Source organism: Microchirus variegatus, assembly GCF_963457635.1.
Source record: "Microchirus variegatus genome assembly, chromosome: 19".
Classification (NCBI taxonomy): Eukaryota; Metazoa; Chordata; class Actinopteri; order Pleuronectiformes; family Soleidae; genus Microchirus; species Microchirus variegatus.
In genome coordinates this window covers 7,459,319-7,474,527 of record NC_139820.1, presented here as the reverse complement: position 1 = coordinate 7,474,527, position 15,209 = coordinate 7,459,319, and the positions used below count along the sequence as shown (strand labels likewise).

Below are 15,209 nucleotides of genomic sequence, written 5' to 3'. Positions count from 1 at the left end.
ACACTATAAATTAAATGGTTGTTCGATTTGGTGACCTGTCCGGAGTGAACCCCCCCCTCCCCCGCGCGCGCCTCGGTCATCATGCGTTCTTCACTTTGTCATCGTAAGTTCCGCCGCCCTTGTAAGATGCCACATAGCCGCTTGCGTCTGGGACCTCCTCGCGGCCGGACTTCCCTTTCCCTTTGCCAGACTCGTCAAACCGTTCCTTGTGTGCTCCGGTGTATTTGGAGGTGTCGGTCAGTCTGTCCACCGCAGCTGCCTTTGCCACTTTCTAAAAACCAAAAATAACCCAATACATACGTAGTTGGTTTCCAGTCACATAGGAGGACCGTTACCAAATAGTAAATTATCACATAATTTACTATTTGGTAACGGTCCTCCTTAAAGATCTTACACTCATAAAAGCAGTCAGATGAAGTGGTTATGTACTCACGGTGACTCCGAGATTAGCAGGCTCCTTCCCAACAATGAGACCATAGACCTCCTGCAGTGCCTCCTCTTTGCTTTTGCCTTTAAAGCGCTTGGGAGCCAACTCCGTCAGGGCCTGGTTGAATTGCTCGAACGTGATCACGCGAGCCGACTTTGCCCTGAGGCAAACAAGGCGTTGCCAAAAAATGAGGATTGCAGACAAGATCATCCAAATAACATCTCGTAGGTAGGTGTGTAGTGCCACAGCAACAACAGTCGTGGAAAGCCCGTGGATGTTGCGAATGTTACACTTTCTATAGATTCATTCGAGGGTTTACTCCAATTGGATTGTGAAACCTGAGAGCGAGATACTTACTTGACTTTGCTGAAAACGATGTCGATGTCCGTGGAGGTGACGCCCTTCCCGTCGACGACGTGGCAGTCCTTGCAGAGCTTGGCAAAGTTCTTGCCGTTCATCTCCTTCCCCGTGGCCTTGGAGTCTCCGTGGACGGCGAACTTCTTGAAGGACGTCTCCACGTCCGCCACGGACACTGAGCTCTCCGCCATTGTTGACAAATCTGCGAGCAAACTAGCAGCAGCGGTGTTGTTGTAATGTTGCACCAGAAGATGGCAAAATGACAGTATAATTATTCACTTTCTATACTTCTGAGGATATGCAAACTCATAATGACTCTATTAGCCGATTGATGTCTTGCTTGCCAAGAAATGACCGCCATGACATTCAGTGAGAGTGAGGAAGAGAGTGATTTCCACATCTATATCGATGCTGTCAGTGCAGTTTAATTTAATTTCCAATTTCCAAATTGCTTCCTCTCTCTCGCTCTCTCTCTCGTTCACACAGACACACAAAAACAGACTCACTAGCGCGCGCACACGCACGTGCACACATGTATGCACAGACTTATCCATCCATACATATGTAACTGCTGTTACTGCTGCTCACGGTGATTGAAATAAGAGTGCACCAATACAATAGCAAGCGATAAATGACGTATAAACCTTCTCACATCCAACAGAGATAATCTCAAATCTAAACGCAGCATTCAAAGTAACAGCTTTGAAAGGTTTGGATCTCCTGGGCGGGAAGAACCGTTACGGAGGGTAAACCATAAATAAAAGCATGCTGCAGTAACAGTGATTATTATGGTAGAGCTGCATTAGCGTTGAGCTCAGTGCATGACCATAATAGCAAAAAAAAAACACTGAGAGTAAAAATGTACCTGCTGAATTGAATGGAAGGATGGTCCACCTAACCTCCTCTTTCCTCTTTCTTTCTCCTTGCTCCTGCTTCCGGTACCACTCCCAGGCTTCCTCACACTGATGACAAACATGGAGGGGGATACAGAGAGAGGATGAGGGGAGAGAGAAACACGAGAGGGAGGAGGGAGAGAGTACGGACTGGCACAGTCTGTGACATCACAGCTGCACTTAGCTGCACTCGTGTCTGTTCATTCTTGCCTTATTCGACAGTGCATTTGTGGGGAGATTGAGGATATAGTTGAATTGTTTAACGTGGTATACATTTGTGTTCCATTATGTCTTTATTTAGAGGACAGACGTTACGTGTTTTTTTTCCTCCTTTCTCAGGAAAAAGTGTCAGGGTTCTCACCCTTTTGCAAACCTAAGCTCATAGCTATCGGCCACGCTCTCCCTCTCTCTCTCTCTCTCTGCACAATAGCATTCTTGTCTGCACATGATAAGTGTGGCCCTTCAAAGGACAAAGACAATAGTCCGAATCATCCTCCAACCCTCCATCACATTATACACTTTGCACTTTACACAGCGTCAGAGACTTATATTTCATTTTTGTTTCTGGTGAATGTCTCTCTGTCTTTTTTTAATTTTTTTCTTTTTTTAAATGAGATAGTATTTATTAGAACTGCACTTTGTGTGTGTGTGTGTGTGTGTGTGTGTGTGTGTGTGTGTGTGTGTGTGTATTTAATGGTGTTTGTATTGTGTTTCTTGTGTTATTTCCTCTATCGTGTGTTCAATGTGTGTACAATTGCAATGCACTTGTATGCGTGCAAATGTATGGAGGACTAAACCTGACATAATAATAAATAAATACAGGAATAAATAAATAAATAAATGAATAAATAAATAAATAAATAAATAAATGAATGAATGAATGAATGAATGAATGAATGAATACAAAAATAAAAAAAATAAATGCATAAATAAATAAATACATGCTTTACATTTATTTCTACATTTATGTTCACCTACATTTATTTATTCCTGCATTTATTTATTTATGCATTACTTAAAGGTGCATTATGTAATACATCTAAATCAACTGGCCATAAAATCCTCCTAATATGTCACAGAGACTCAGGAATAATGTTCATATGACAAACTGAACTCACCAACAACAACAGTACAGCCAAAGTATTTGCATTAAAAAAAAATATTTTGCCGACTGCAAATCGTGTTTTGGCATGTGGCGCCACCTAGCGCCGTCTACCAATCATTGCAGTCAGTAGAGCCCCAGCTTGCCTAGCAACCACGGGTTGCCAGTTACGTCAAAAAACGAAACCTAAAAGACCTCAGTATTTTGAATTTGAAATGTAGTAACCGTTTTTGGCCACATTCTTACATATGGCACCTTTAAGGTATTTCTTTCTTTCTTTCTTTATTTATTATTACGTCAGGTTTTGTCCTCCATACAAATGGCACTCAGAAAATCAAGGCACAAACATCATTTTTGTTACATTACACTTCAAATACACTGTATTCTTGTAAGCAATCTGACTCGGAGATCAAAGATCATGCTCCAAATATGCCATTACACATAAAACCAAATATAAAGGCGTGAAAATAGTTTGATTTAGTTGTTAATAAATCAGAAGAAAAACCATTACATTTTTATTTCAATTACCATGTTTGAAAACAGAGCTGATATCACTTGTCCTCTAGTTCTACAGTGCGTTCACCTCGCGTAGTTTTTCAGGTTTTCCAGCCCGCATGCTTTTTTACTGACGAGTTGTTTTGTTTACAGGATAAACACGAGCTGTTTTGGCATCGCGCGGCCATCACGAAACTCCCTGCTCAGTCAAATGGAAAGCCACATGAAGTATGTGTCCGCCCATGGAAAACAACGCGAGATAAGATCGTGCTCAATTGGCCCAAATGACGGGGACAATCGCAGTGTTGCGGCAGCGCGGACGTGAGAAGAGAAATAAAAAAATAGTACACGTCATTTCAACAGTGAGACATACAAAAAGCTTTTAGAAAACATTACACATGGCAGAGGCAGTAAGGTCCATGTTTCACCCAAAACACTGGATTTAACAGGATACAGATTTTGAAAATCAGTTGAATGGCAAATACCTTAATCACCATCTTAATCTGCATTCTTTTGGACTGTGGGAAACATATAGAATAGAAACATCAGAAATAGACAAGAATATGATTTGTCCTCTGTTAAATACCAACAACCAGTGTGTTAATAGTTTTTGAATAGGACTTGTATTTGTTCTCCTGGGTCACCAATGGCAACCGTTTTGTTTGTTTTTGTTTTTTTCATCTGCTTTGTAAGCAGATTTTAATAACGGTTGCAGACCTCAGTTCTTTCACTCAGATGCTGGGAAGAAAAAAAACATATCACCAGTCTGCTTATAGTAGAAACAAAGCCAGTGCGCCTTTAAATGTCAGCAGAAAACAGCTTTGGCTCCGGTTTGACAGGCAGTTGCTTCGACTCTCTCTCTCTGGACGTCAAAGCCTGGCCGACTGACTGCACTTGTCTTACTCAGAGCGTTTTCCCGCATTTGTCTTATCCATTATCACCATGAATGAGTCTGGATTTCCATTACCACCTGAGGATTTTTGTCCACTGTGTGAGGATGCAATCAGGGACCCGGTCACCATCCCCTGCGGTGACACCTATTGCCTGGAGTGCATCAAAATCTACTGGGACCAGTTCGACCACACGGGTGTGTACAACTGCCCCCAGTGCCGCGCGACCTTCACCCCGCGGCCCGTGCTGAGGCGCAACCTGCCCGACGTGCACCTCGAGCCGCGGCGCCATCCGCCGGAGCTGACCCCGTTTCCCTACATGCACCGCGAGTCCTTCTGCGATTTCTGCGTCGGCCGCCGCAGCAAGGCCGTGAAGTCGTGCCTCATGTGCTTGGCGTACTACTGCGAGACGCACGTCAAGCCCCACTACGAGTCGTCCACCTTCAAGAGACACAAGCTGGTGGACGAGACCGGCCACCTGGACAGGAAGATCTGTCCCCAGCACGAGAAGGGCTTGGAGCTGTTCTGTCGCTCGGACCAGATGTGCATCTGTGTGCTGTGCACTGTCAGAGAACACCGCGGCCACAACATCACCTCGGCGGAAGAAGAGCGCATAGAGAAACAAGTAAGGCTTGCGGATTAGAAATGTCATGCACAAAAGCTAAAAGTCTTCTTACCTCTGTGCTGTTCCTTCAGAAAGTCCTGGTGGTCACTCAGTCTGAAGTCCATCACATCATTCAGGAGAGGATGAAGGAGCTGCAGGAGCTCAAGCACAACGTGGACGTTCTCAAAGTAAGTTTAGACACACAGTCCAGTCGAGCTAGATGTGTTTCTGCAGGGGGCGTCTGTGTTGATTCTGTTGATTCTACCTTTTCAGAGCGGTGCCCAGCGTGCACAGACGGAAAGCGACAAGACGTTCCACGAAATGCTCCAGGCAGTGGAGCGATGGAAGGCGGAAATCCATCAGATGATAATGGCCAACATGCAGGCGGCCATGTCGCAGGCGGAGGGCTACGTGGACCGTCTGGAGCAGGAGATACTGGAGCTGCAACGCAGGGAAGCCGAGCTACGGCAGATCCTCGAGACGGAGGATAACATCCATTTTCTGCAGGTGGATCAGAGGATCACGCAGAGCTGCAAGACGGAAAACAAATCTACACGTAAAAAAACATTGTTTGACTTCACAATCAGTTTTTTTTGTTTTGTTTTGTTTTTGAAACAGAATTTTCCAACCCTGTGCGTTCCTCCCGAGGCCATGGTGCCCAAAGTGCTCATCAACCCTCAATTCTCCTTCGGAGAGATGAGCAAGACGGCCGCGGAGATGAAGGAGCATCTGGACGAGATCTGTAAGAAGGAACTGAGCAAAATCTCCAAAACAGGTCGGTTCTTGTGCACGACTTTCAAATGTGAAACCCAAAAAAGTGGGCGAGTGACTTGACCGACCTTTTGCTGTACGTTCACAGTCAGTGAAACCCCTGTGTACATACTTTTGCCAAGAAATGGAGATAAACGACTTAAAGGTGAGAATATATCAAGTGAAATTAATTGAATATTTAATAATTGAATAATAACCAATGAAATGAAATGTTTCAAAATGAAATGTCTGTGTTTTTCGTGTGCAAATAGTTCCTGGCAAAGTAGATTTCCAGGAGCCAAAAACAAGAAAAGACTTCTTGAGATGTGAGTAAACTAGATCTGTCTTTTTTTTAGTGTGAATTATTGTTAAAATAAAGGTGAAGGTTTGCTCTCCTTTGACAAAAACAATATATATTTATGTTTTTTTTTTTTTTAGACTCCTGTAAGATGAATTTCGATCCAAACACGGCTTATAAAGAGCTGGTTTTGTCTGACGGGAACCAGAGGGTGACGCGGAAGAAAACGGTCCAGTTTTACACGGATCACCCGGAGCGGTTCGACGGCTTCTCCCAGGTTTTGTGCAAGGAGCCGCTGACCGGTTTCCGGTTCTACTGGGAGGCGGAGTGGAGCGGCGAGTTTTCCGTCGGCGTGGCGTACAAGACGATCAGCCGCAAGGGGAAGAATTCCCACAGCCTGCTGGGCTACAACGACAAGTCCTGGAGTCTCCTCTGCTCGGACTCGGGCTACTCCGCCTGGCACAACAGAGCTGACAAAGACCTCCCTGGTGCTCCCCGCGCCACGCGCATCGGCGTCTACCTGGACTATGCGGGCAGCACTTTGGCCTTTTACTCAATATCGGAGAACATGGAGCTCATCCATCGTTTCAAAGCTCAGTTCAGTGAGCCTTTATATGCTGGCTTTGGTGTGGGCTCCTCAGTTACCCTCTGCCAACTGAGGTCAAATCATACCACTTACTAACGTTTGAAATCTTAGAGAAGTTGGAGAATGAGTGAATTGTCAAAAGTCCTGTATGTGTGCGGTATATTTTTTTTCAGTAATTGTCTCCAAACAGAATTATAACCGATTGTATATTACATAAGGGTCATTTTCAAACCGACATGTTTCTCTCGTGCACTTTCAGCTTTAAAATAAATTCATTCAGATTTAGTACTGGTATTTTGAATAAAATAAAATAAAAAAAAATGTCTAACACTAACAACACAAGGCCTGAATGTAACTGTTTATAATGTATAAAGTACCTGTTTCATGTATACATGCTGTAGTGAGATTTACTAACTGTTTCAGTGATTTAAGATGTGCATAACAATACTGTGTGTGTGTGTGTGTGTGTGTGTGTGTGTGTGTGTGTGTGTGTGTGTGTGTTCTGCAGGAATGTGATAAACTACAATAAAATGTAAATGTCTAATTCAACTGGGTTTTAATGACTATTTTATATAAAACACAGTAGTATAATTGCATTACTGTTTTTTTTGTATTATAATTGTACATAATATACTATAACGTTTCAGTGTTGCACGAACAATTAAATCTATACATAAAAGTAGTTAAATAATAATCAATAATAATTAAACAGTCTCCATTCCAGTAGTATTAAGCGCTGTCTTTCTTATCAATAACTCTGAGAAGTGTGTGATCATCCCTTTAAGGTACTACTCAACCATTCGGTCGACCACACTTTAAAGGGATACTTCACCGATTTGAATGTGGCTTTGTATTGCTGGAAAATCAGTAGTATTTTTTTAGAAAATGTGCTTCCCTCCCTCAGTTTTTCCCTGACATGTAAAAAAAATCTGTTTTCCCTCATCCAAATGTGCCCTACTGTGAGTCAAATGACGCGTTTTTGCATCACAGTAGGGCAAATTTTGAAAATGGAAAACAGATTTTTTTTTACAACTCTGTAAAAACTGAGAAAAACTGAAAAACTGAGGGACGGAAGCACATTTTCTAAAAAATACTACTGCTATTCTAGCAATACAAAGCCACATTCAAATTGGTGAAGTATCCCTTTAAGTCGTTGTATCTCATTGAAAAAAATGAAAAATCAAGCTGAACTCAATACTAACACTCAATGTGACTTGTTCTGAATGTTGTACTTTATACTGTAGGGTCTAATTAAAAAAATAACAAATAAATACAATATATATATAAACATATATATTGATTGTCGTTATTGTTATCATAAGTAAATAAAATAATAAAAAAATGCATTTTTTTTTCTCGGTGCGTACCTTAAAGGGTTAAGTTCACTCAATTCGGCTTATAAGCTTAACTTTACTGGTTTTAAAAAAATATTCACATTCTACCTCACATCAAGAAAACCCCAAATTCCACATGTTCAATTTTTTTTTCCTCTTTATCTTTCTATGCAGTCACGTTCTCGTGGCTCACAATATTTGCAAAGAAAATGACTCGCAAGCGCAGCGCTGCTTTACATGTTTGACGCGATTCATGACAATTCCTGAATTACCTTTGTTATTCAAATGAGATGGCCACCACCGCTGCCTGTTTACCGATTGCTGTTCTATTTATTATGTCAACACTGAACCATGTAATAAGAGCCAGTTAGACTATTTTGCATCGCCGTCAAATCCTCACTTCACTGCCGCTTGGCCAGACCTCCAGATGCGAGCACAACTTCACACCTGGGTTTCGGATCCAGAGGTGAACTCCACCGAATGAAAAAAAGGTAAAAATTTGGCACATATCGCTCATCATTGAACGACAATTCTATCACTTCATTTATGAAGTACGTTTGTGATGTGATTTTTTTTTATGTTCTTTCCAGGCACAACATGAACGCCACCAGTCATGATTCATTCAACAACTCTGGCGACCCTTTCAGTCAGAATATGGCAGTATATGCTCCTTTTATGTTCATGAACGCAGCACTGAGTATTCCTTTGAATGCTTATGTCGTGGGCCTGGTGTTGACGGGATCTGCTCGGACTCTGACGTCAGACTTCTTTTCCCTCAACTTGGCGACGTGTGAGATTTTCATGTGTTTGTGTAGCCTGTGCTTTTTTGGATTCGTTCGTTTAGAATCAGTGGTCTGTTTCAACATCGTCCTGTTTTCACGCGGCATCGTGTTCACGGCCCGTCCTCTCTTCCAGTGCTACATCTGCGCCGAGTGCTACGTCGGCGTGGTGTACCCCGTGCGCTTTCTCCGTTACAAACCGATACGGTACAGGGTGGCCTGCGCGTGCGTCGCCTGGCTGATTTCTCTGATTTCCTGTATTTACGCCCGATACACGTTTCAAAACGACCTGTGTCTATACGCGTATTTCGTCCAGCACGTACTCCTGTTATCCGCGACGGCTTCCTGCTGCCTCCGCGTCCTCGGGAAATTAAAACATCCCTCGCCGGGAGACGGGAATGAAAAAAAGAAACGCAACGCGGCAAAGAGAAAGGCCTTTAAAAAAATGTTGATCATGACCATTTTCAAGGCCACCGATTCGTTCTTGTACGTGGCTGCTATTCCACTGCAACATTGCTTTAGTCCTGTACGTTTCCAATATGTCTTAACTATTTTCACTTGCTTACTTTTGATGATTGGGTTAATACAACCCCTTCTGTACCTGCACAGAGCTGGAAAACTTGTCTGCTTAAGGAAATCGTCACTGTCATTGAACCCTGTATAGCAAAGATGTACGTGTATGACATTTATTTTGTGCTCCATAACTAATTTGGAATGATTTTTGTTTACATTTTTTTTTTTTATTATTATTATTATTATACATTCATACTGCATAATCTTAACTGTCTGGTTTTGTGTTTCTTTTTGCTCAGCCAATGACAAAGTCACAATATTCACGGTCATGGTTTTTCTCCTCTTTTGCACTATTATTATTTGTTTGTGGCAGATAAATGTACGTGCGCGGGTCGACTTTAAAAAAACGTGGTGTTGTTATTCTACGGCCGCCGACTTCCGAGCAATAAAATGATGACTCTTGTGTTGTGTTTGCAATTTCCAGTAATTGTCCAGTAAGCATTTGAGCAGGTAACGTTAGTGCGTTAGTTATGAGTTATGATCAATCAAACAACACAGGAAAAACGAACACCTTAGTTGAGATTAAATTCTGTATCGTGTCAATGAAGTTTGAAATCTTGAGGAATAAGTATATGTATTTAAAAAAGAAGATGGAATACCAGAGAAACCAGATTTATTCGAAGTTAACGAGATTTACAGCAGCAAAGTGGGTAGGATAAATGATACATTAATTATAGTAAAAAAATAATTACGGGGGGAGCTGCAGAAAAAGGGCAAAGGCAAGTTGTAAGTCGCTTTGGATAAAATGCTAAATGCTTAAAGGTGCATTATGTAATTAATCTAAAGCAATTGTCCATAAAATCCTCCTAATATGTCACAGAGACTCAGGAATAATGTTCATATAACAAACTGAACTCACCAACAATAACAGAACAGCCAAAATAATTGCATTAAAAAAAATATATTTTGCAGACTGCAAATCGTGTTTATGTTTTGTGCATGTGGCGCCACCTATCGCCATCTACCAATCATTGCGGTCGGTAGAGTCTCAGCTGCCGCACAACCACCGGTTGCCAGTTAGGTCAGAAAACGAAACCTAAAAGACAGTCGGTATTTGGAATTTGAAATGTAGTAACCGATTTTTGGCCACATTCTTACGTATGGCGCCTTTAAATGTAAATCTAAGGTACATCGTGGACAGGTCGCCAGTTCTTCGCACACATACAGACACAAAGAACCCTTTCACTCGCACAGTCTGACAGTAACGACCCATCGATTTGAATCTCCTTAAATGTAAATGTAAAAAATGGTCATAAAAGCAAGTGGAAATGTACACAAAAAAAGTCAATAACGGAAGACATAAATATATATATATATATATATTTAGGTAAAGATTAACATTAGGTAAATCTAACTTAGCAATACTATAAACTATGCAAACAGAGACATTTTATCAAAAGTACCAAATGGGGAGAGTTTAGAAAGAGAGAAGGCACAGTGTGAGAGGATCATACTTTCAGAAGTTTGAATGATTATCAGCTGAAGCAGGGTTAAAGGGATAGTTCGGGAATTTTGGACATAAGACCTATTTTCCAACTCAGCCGGTGTGATGGAGACGTCTGGAGACGTTTTCAAGAAATCTTTCATTCAGTTCTTCTCGTTGCCGAGTTCGCTGATGCTATGGCTAGCGCAAGTCAATGGTATGTGCCAGCATGGCATTAGAAACACTCATACCGACTCCACAGTGCACCCCGAGGAAAATCGATTGTAACGGCAGACTATCGATGTACATATCTGTGTTGATAGAATGTTTGAAATAAAACCAACCTTGCAATTTGAAGGGTTTATGTCTCAGCAGCAGCAGCAGCAGCGCGTCATACGGAATCAGTCCGCCGCTGCCGGAAGTATAGTGCTGAGAAAGTAGTCCCTCAAAAATTCAAGCGATGCGAGGTTAGTTTTGTTTCAAATATTATTCTATCAACACAGATACGTACATCGATAGTCTGCCGTTACAATTGATTTGCCTCGGGTGCACTGTGGAGTCGGTATGAGTGTTTCTAATGCCATGCTAGCACGTACCATGGACTTGCGCTAGCCATAGCACCAGCGAACTCGGCAACTAGAAGAACTGAATGAAATTTCTTGAAAACGTCTCCATCACACCGGCTGAGTTGGAAAATAGGTCTTATGTCCAAGATTCCGAACTATCCCTTTAATCTCATTCAGGATCAGTGTTGGAAAAAATCTTACCGCTGCACATTTAACTCAATGTGACGCATTGATAATACTGACTTCACGATGATTTCACTTCATTTAGCCTGAAGAACACCAACCCCAACATAAGCTACAATATTTAAGAAAAATTCTCATCTTGTTCACGTTTTTTGCGAAAAGAGCACAGTTTAAATTGGAGAGAGTCTTGCCCGTGCTCCTCAGTTTATACACGACGTCACATGGCAGGTCCTTGCCATCGGATCTCCGGTCTATTCCTGTTACCTTAAAAACCTCATAAGGAGGAATCAGCACTTCTCTCTCTGCCTCGAACTTTGAGAAGCGCGAGATGTCCGCTCCGAAGCACGTCACGATCTCAAAGCAAGACTTCCTCCCGAATAGATAAGCGCTCGGATACCAACCCGTAGAGCTGGAGGTAAAAGAGCCAAAGCGGATCTCTTTGTTGAGACTGTCTTGTCCAAAGTAGACGTTAGTTCTGCGGTAACCAGTCACACATCGCTTTGCTTTTGGTTTTTGGGAGTTGAGCGTTTGAAGAGCGTCGGTCAGGAAAAAGTGAAGCGCGTGATACCTGAACTTGGTCAAGTACACGCGCCTGTTGCTTCGAACGGCATTATTGAAATCGAGGTGAACATTTGGTTTGTCGAGAGTGTAAACGTAAATAGCCATGATCTGCTCTTTGCTCAGTCCAGAGGACGGTTCCGTTCCCTTTCTACGCTTCCATTTTTTCTTGTAATATTTCTCCGCTTCACCCCAGGCCAGTTTGAAATTCTTGTCTCTGTTTTTCTCATACGGCAGATACAGCTTCCTCACCCTGTTGTCCATCTTGCCCTTGCAACCAGAGTACATGTCGTCCACCGCATCGCAAGCCAGATCCAGTCGGACGGATTCCACGGACACCTGCGAACGTAGATGGAGATACGTGTCAATGCAGAGCAATCACACCTGAGGAATGCAATCCAGGTGATTTGTAGCCAACCTTAGCAAATCCTGTACAGATTGCGAACATCAATAGCACCGCAGCCAAATCTCCCATCGTCGTCGTCTTTCTTCCTCCGCTATCACCAGTATTTAATCCTGTACACAAATGCACCAGGTTACGAAAGTAAAACACTATCAACAAGTAAATGTTAAGAGCCTGATAACACACGAGACATAACATTTTGAAGGAATTACAACTTTTGTTCACTGACCACATGCTGTGGTGATGATGTGGTGATTTAAAGGTGCCATATGTAAGAATGCGGCCAAAAACGGTTACTACGTTCAAATTCAAAATACCGAGGTCTTTTCGTTTTCTGACGTAACTGGCAACCCCGTGGTTGCTCGGCAGCTGAGACTCTACTGACTGCAATGATTGGTAGACGTAGCGGTAGGTGGCGCCACATGCTAAAACGTGATTTCAAAACATAAACATGATTTGCAGTCTGCAAAATATTTTTTTGAATGCAAATGTTTTGGCTGTACTGTTGTTGTTGGTGAGTTCAGTTTGTTATATGAACATTATTCCTGAGTCTCTGTGACATATTAGGAGGATTTTATGGCCAGTTGCTTTAGATTTATTACATAATGCACCTTTAAGGGAAAGGTGTGTCTCTCATCAACTGCAGGTCATTCCAATCGGGGGTCAAACCTTCACATACAACTGGAGGAACCTCTTGGATGAGAGGTGACGTGGCTCAAACAGAACTCAAGCAAGTCTATTTGCCAATATCTACATTCTTGAAGGTACTTGATTACATACATAAACATATAGATGTTTCCCTGCTCAAACACACCCGATTCAAATGTTCAGCCTGTCAGTAAGCTCTGCTGAAGCCTGATAGCGCCCCATTTATTTGAATCAGGTGTGTTGTAGCAGGGTAACACCTAAAAAAAAACACCTAAAACATGCAGGACAGTGGCTCCCCAGGACCAGAAGTGAGAAACCCCTGCAAGAACGTTCCATGGAATGTGTTATATCAACACCGGCGTTCAACTCCTCGGCATAATCTGCGGGGTGGAGTAGCTCAGTGGTAAAGACCGGTACACCCATGTGCAGGGACATCATGGTCACAAGTTCAACTCCACCCACTTGTACTCAATTGTAAGTCGCTTTGGATGAAAGTCCGCTGAATGACATGTAATGTTGTTACAGTAAAGTTCAGCACGAGCAGAGCACAAAGGGCTCCGATGTATGTTTTTATTTGCATTTGCATTTCATTTGAAATTCAAATCTGCCTTTTGTATTGCCGTGCTCTGTCGTTTACATACGACAGAGCAACATCGGTCATTTGTCAAGACTGTCGAGATCTGTGATTGTGAAAACCTTGTTAGGGGGAGGTATAAGCACCTGTCCCATTTGGTTTCACATCAGCCCAGAAGCATGAATACACAATGACTGTGTTTTAAATGGGACAAACAGGTCAGCTCAGTGGTCAAGTCTAGCTTTTTTTGCAGCTAAGACTTCGAGCAAAAGTGAAACCCTACCCTAAGCCAGAAAGACCCTGGAAAGAGTAATCCATGCTTTTATCACATCACGCTTAGATTACTGCAATTCTCTGTATGTCGGCATTGGCCAGTCAGAGCTAAACCTGCCTGCAGCTTGTCCAAAATGCAATTTTGCTGTAAAGCACTTTGGTGTGCCACTGGGCTGTTTTTAAATGTGCTGTATAAATAAAGTTGACGTCGACATCTCAAAACACGACACATTATTGCCAATAACATCAAACGACTGCTTGGTCGAAAGCTGTCAAAGTGAAGGCACAGTGTAATGTTGGTGTTGATGACATGGTGGTGGTGAAAATATCCCGTAGCCCTGTGATAGACTTCTCCAAATAAATTACAAAAAAGTGGAAATAATGGGATATTTGTGTTTCCCTGTTTTCCTAATGCTTAACCAAAAATTAGTTTGTTGTGTTTTTGCATCACAGTAGGGCACATTTTGAAAACGGAAAACAGATTTTTTTACAACTCAGTGAAAAACTGAGGGAGGGAAGCACATTTTCTAAAAAAAATACTACTGCTATTCTAGCAATACAAAGCCACATTCAAATCGGTGAAGTGTCCCTTTAATGTTTCCATTGAAGGGCCACTCAAGACAAGCCAAACTAGTCGACCAAGGTGGCAGCTTCAGATCAACAACCATCACACATGTCATCAATGGAATCTAAAAAGGGAAGAGGTGTGTACTGTACACACATTTGACCTCTCAAATAATAATAATGACACTGTCTGCAGGAACTTCACAGAACTGAAGTGGTAAAAACAACCAGGTGATAAGCCACGGCATTCACAGACAGAGCAGTCCATCAAGCCACACCTTTTTAGCTTTATTTTTCAATTTTATTTTCCTTGTAGTCCTGACTCGCTGTGTGTGTTTGGCTGATTAACAAAGCTAGGGTTAAGCCCAATTTATACTCCTGCGTAAAGTGCTCTGCGTAGCTACGCAGAGTCCTCTGCGTCGACGCAGAACCTGTCGAAGAGCCTCTGCGTCGTCTCCGGGTGCACAGAATATTTTTTAAGTGTCCGTCACTCCGTCAAGGGACTACGGAGACGGCAAGAGCTGCGATTGGTCCTCAGGACAGGCCGAGCTAAGCTGCTCTGTGCCGGCTCTCAGTGCGCTCCGGGCGTCCTGACAGAGGCGGAGCTGATCCCCGCCGATAACGCCGCTGCCGAACTATAAATACGTCATATCTTAACACACACAGCACATGTTTAGACTCTAAATGGCCAATTTCTCGCCTCAAATTATCTTAAAACTGCGTTCCGTGACACAGAAAAGTGAGAAACGGCCACTTTTTCAACAACAACAGTCTTTCTCTCTCTTTCTTTCTCGGACGCCATTGCTCACTGTAGCCAGAAGCACAACAACCTTGCGCAGCGACCCCTACTGATCGGGCGGGAAATTGCAGCGAGTGTCCGTCACCACGACGCAGAAGTATAAATGCTCGAGGCGTCTCCGTGGTGACGC

General features: G+C 42.7%; 3 protein-coding genes across 3 annotated transcripts; 1 reads left to right on the top strand and 2 right to left on the bottom strand.

Annotated features, from left to right (window-relative positions):
* Positions 1 to 79: 79 nt before the first annotated feature.
* On the bottom strand, positions 80 to 975 carry tppp2 (tubulin polymerization-promoting protein family member 2; the record flags this gene model as incomplete). Its single annotated transcript, XM_083906339.1, has 3 exons — positions 80 to 271; positions 434 to 587; positions 785 to 975. 3 exons carry the CDS (start codon positions 973 to 975, stop codon positions 80 to 82), a joined length of 537 nt encoding a protein of 178 aa, XP_083762465.1.
* Positions 976 to 4,216: 3,241 nt separating this feature from the next.
* ftr84 (finTRIM family, member 84) lies at positions 4,217 to 6,498 on the top strand (the record flags this gene model as incomplete). The annotated part of the gene is made up of 7 exons (XM_083906485.1): positions 4,217 to 4,789; positions 4,861 to 4,956; positions 5,042 to 5,275; positions 5,387 to 5,543; positions 5,628 to 5,684; positions 5,791 to 5,844; positions 5,957 to 6,498. The coding sequence occupies 7 exons, from the start codon at positions 4,217 to 4,219 to the stop codon at positions 6,496 to 6,498; spliced, it is 1,713 nt and encodes a 570-aa protein (XP_083762611.1).
* A 4,839-nt stretch (positions 6,499 to 11,337) lies between these two features.
* Positions 11,338 to 12,293, bottom strand: LOC310940681 (ecto-ADP-ribosyltransferase 5-like; the record flags this gene model as incomplete). The annotated part of the gene is made up of 3 exons (XM_083905670.1): positions 11,338 to 11,346; positions 11,408 to 12,157; positions 12,237 to 12,293. 3 exons carry the CDS (start codon positions 12,291 to 12,293, stop codon positions 11,338 to 11,340), a joined length of 816 nt encoding a protein of 271 aa, XP_083761796.1.
* Between the last annotated feature and the right edge of the window lie 2,916 nt (positions 12,294 to 15,209).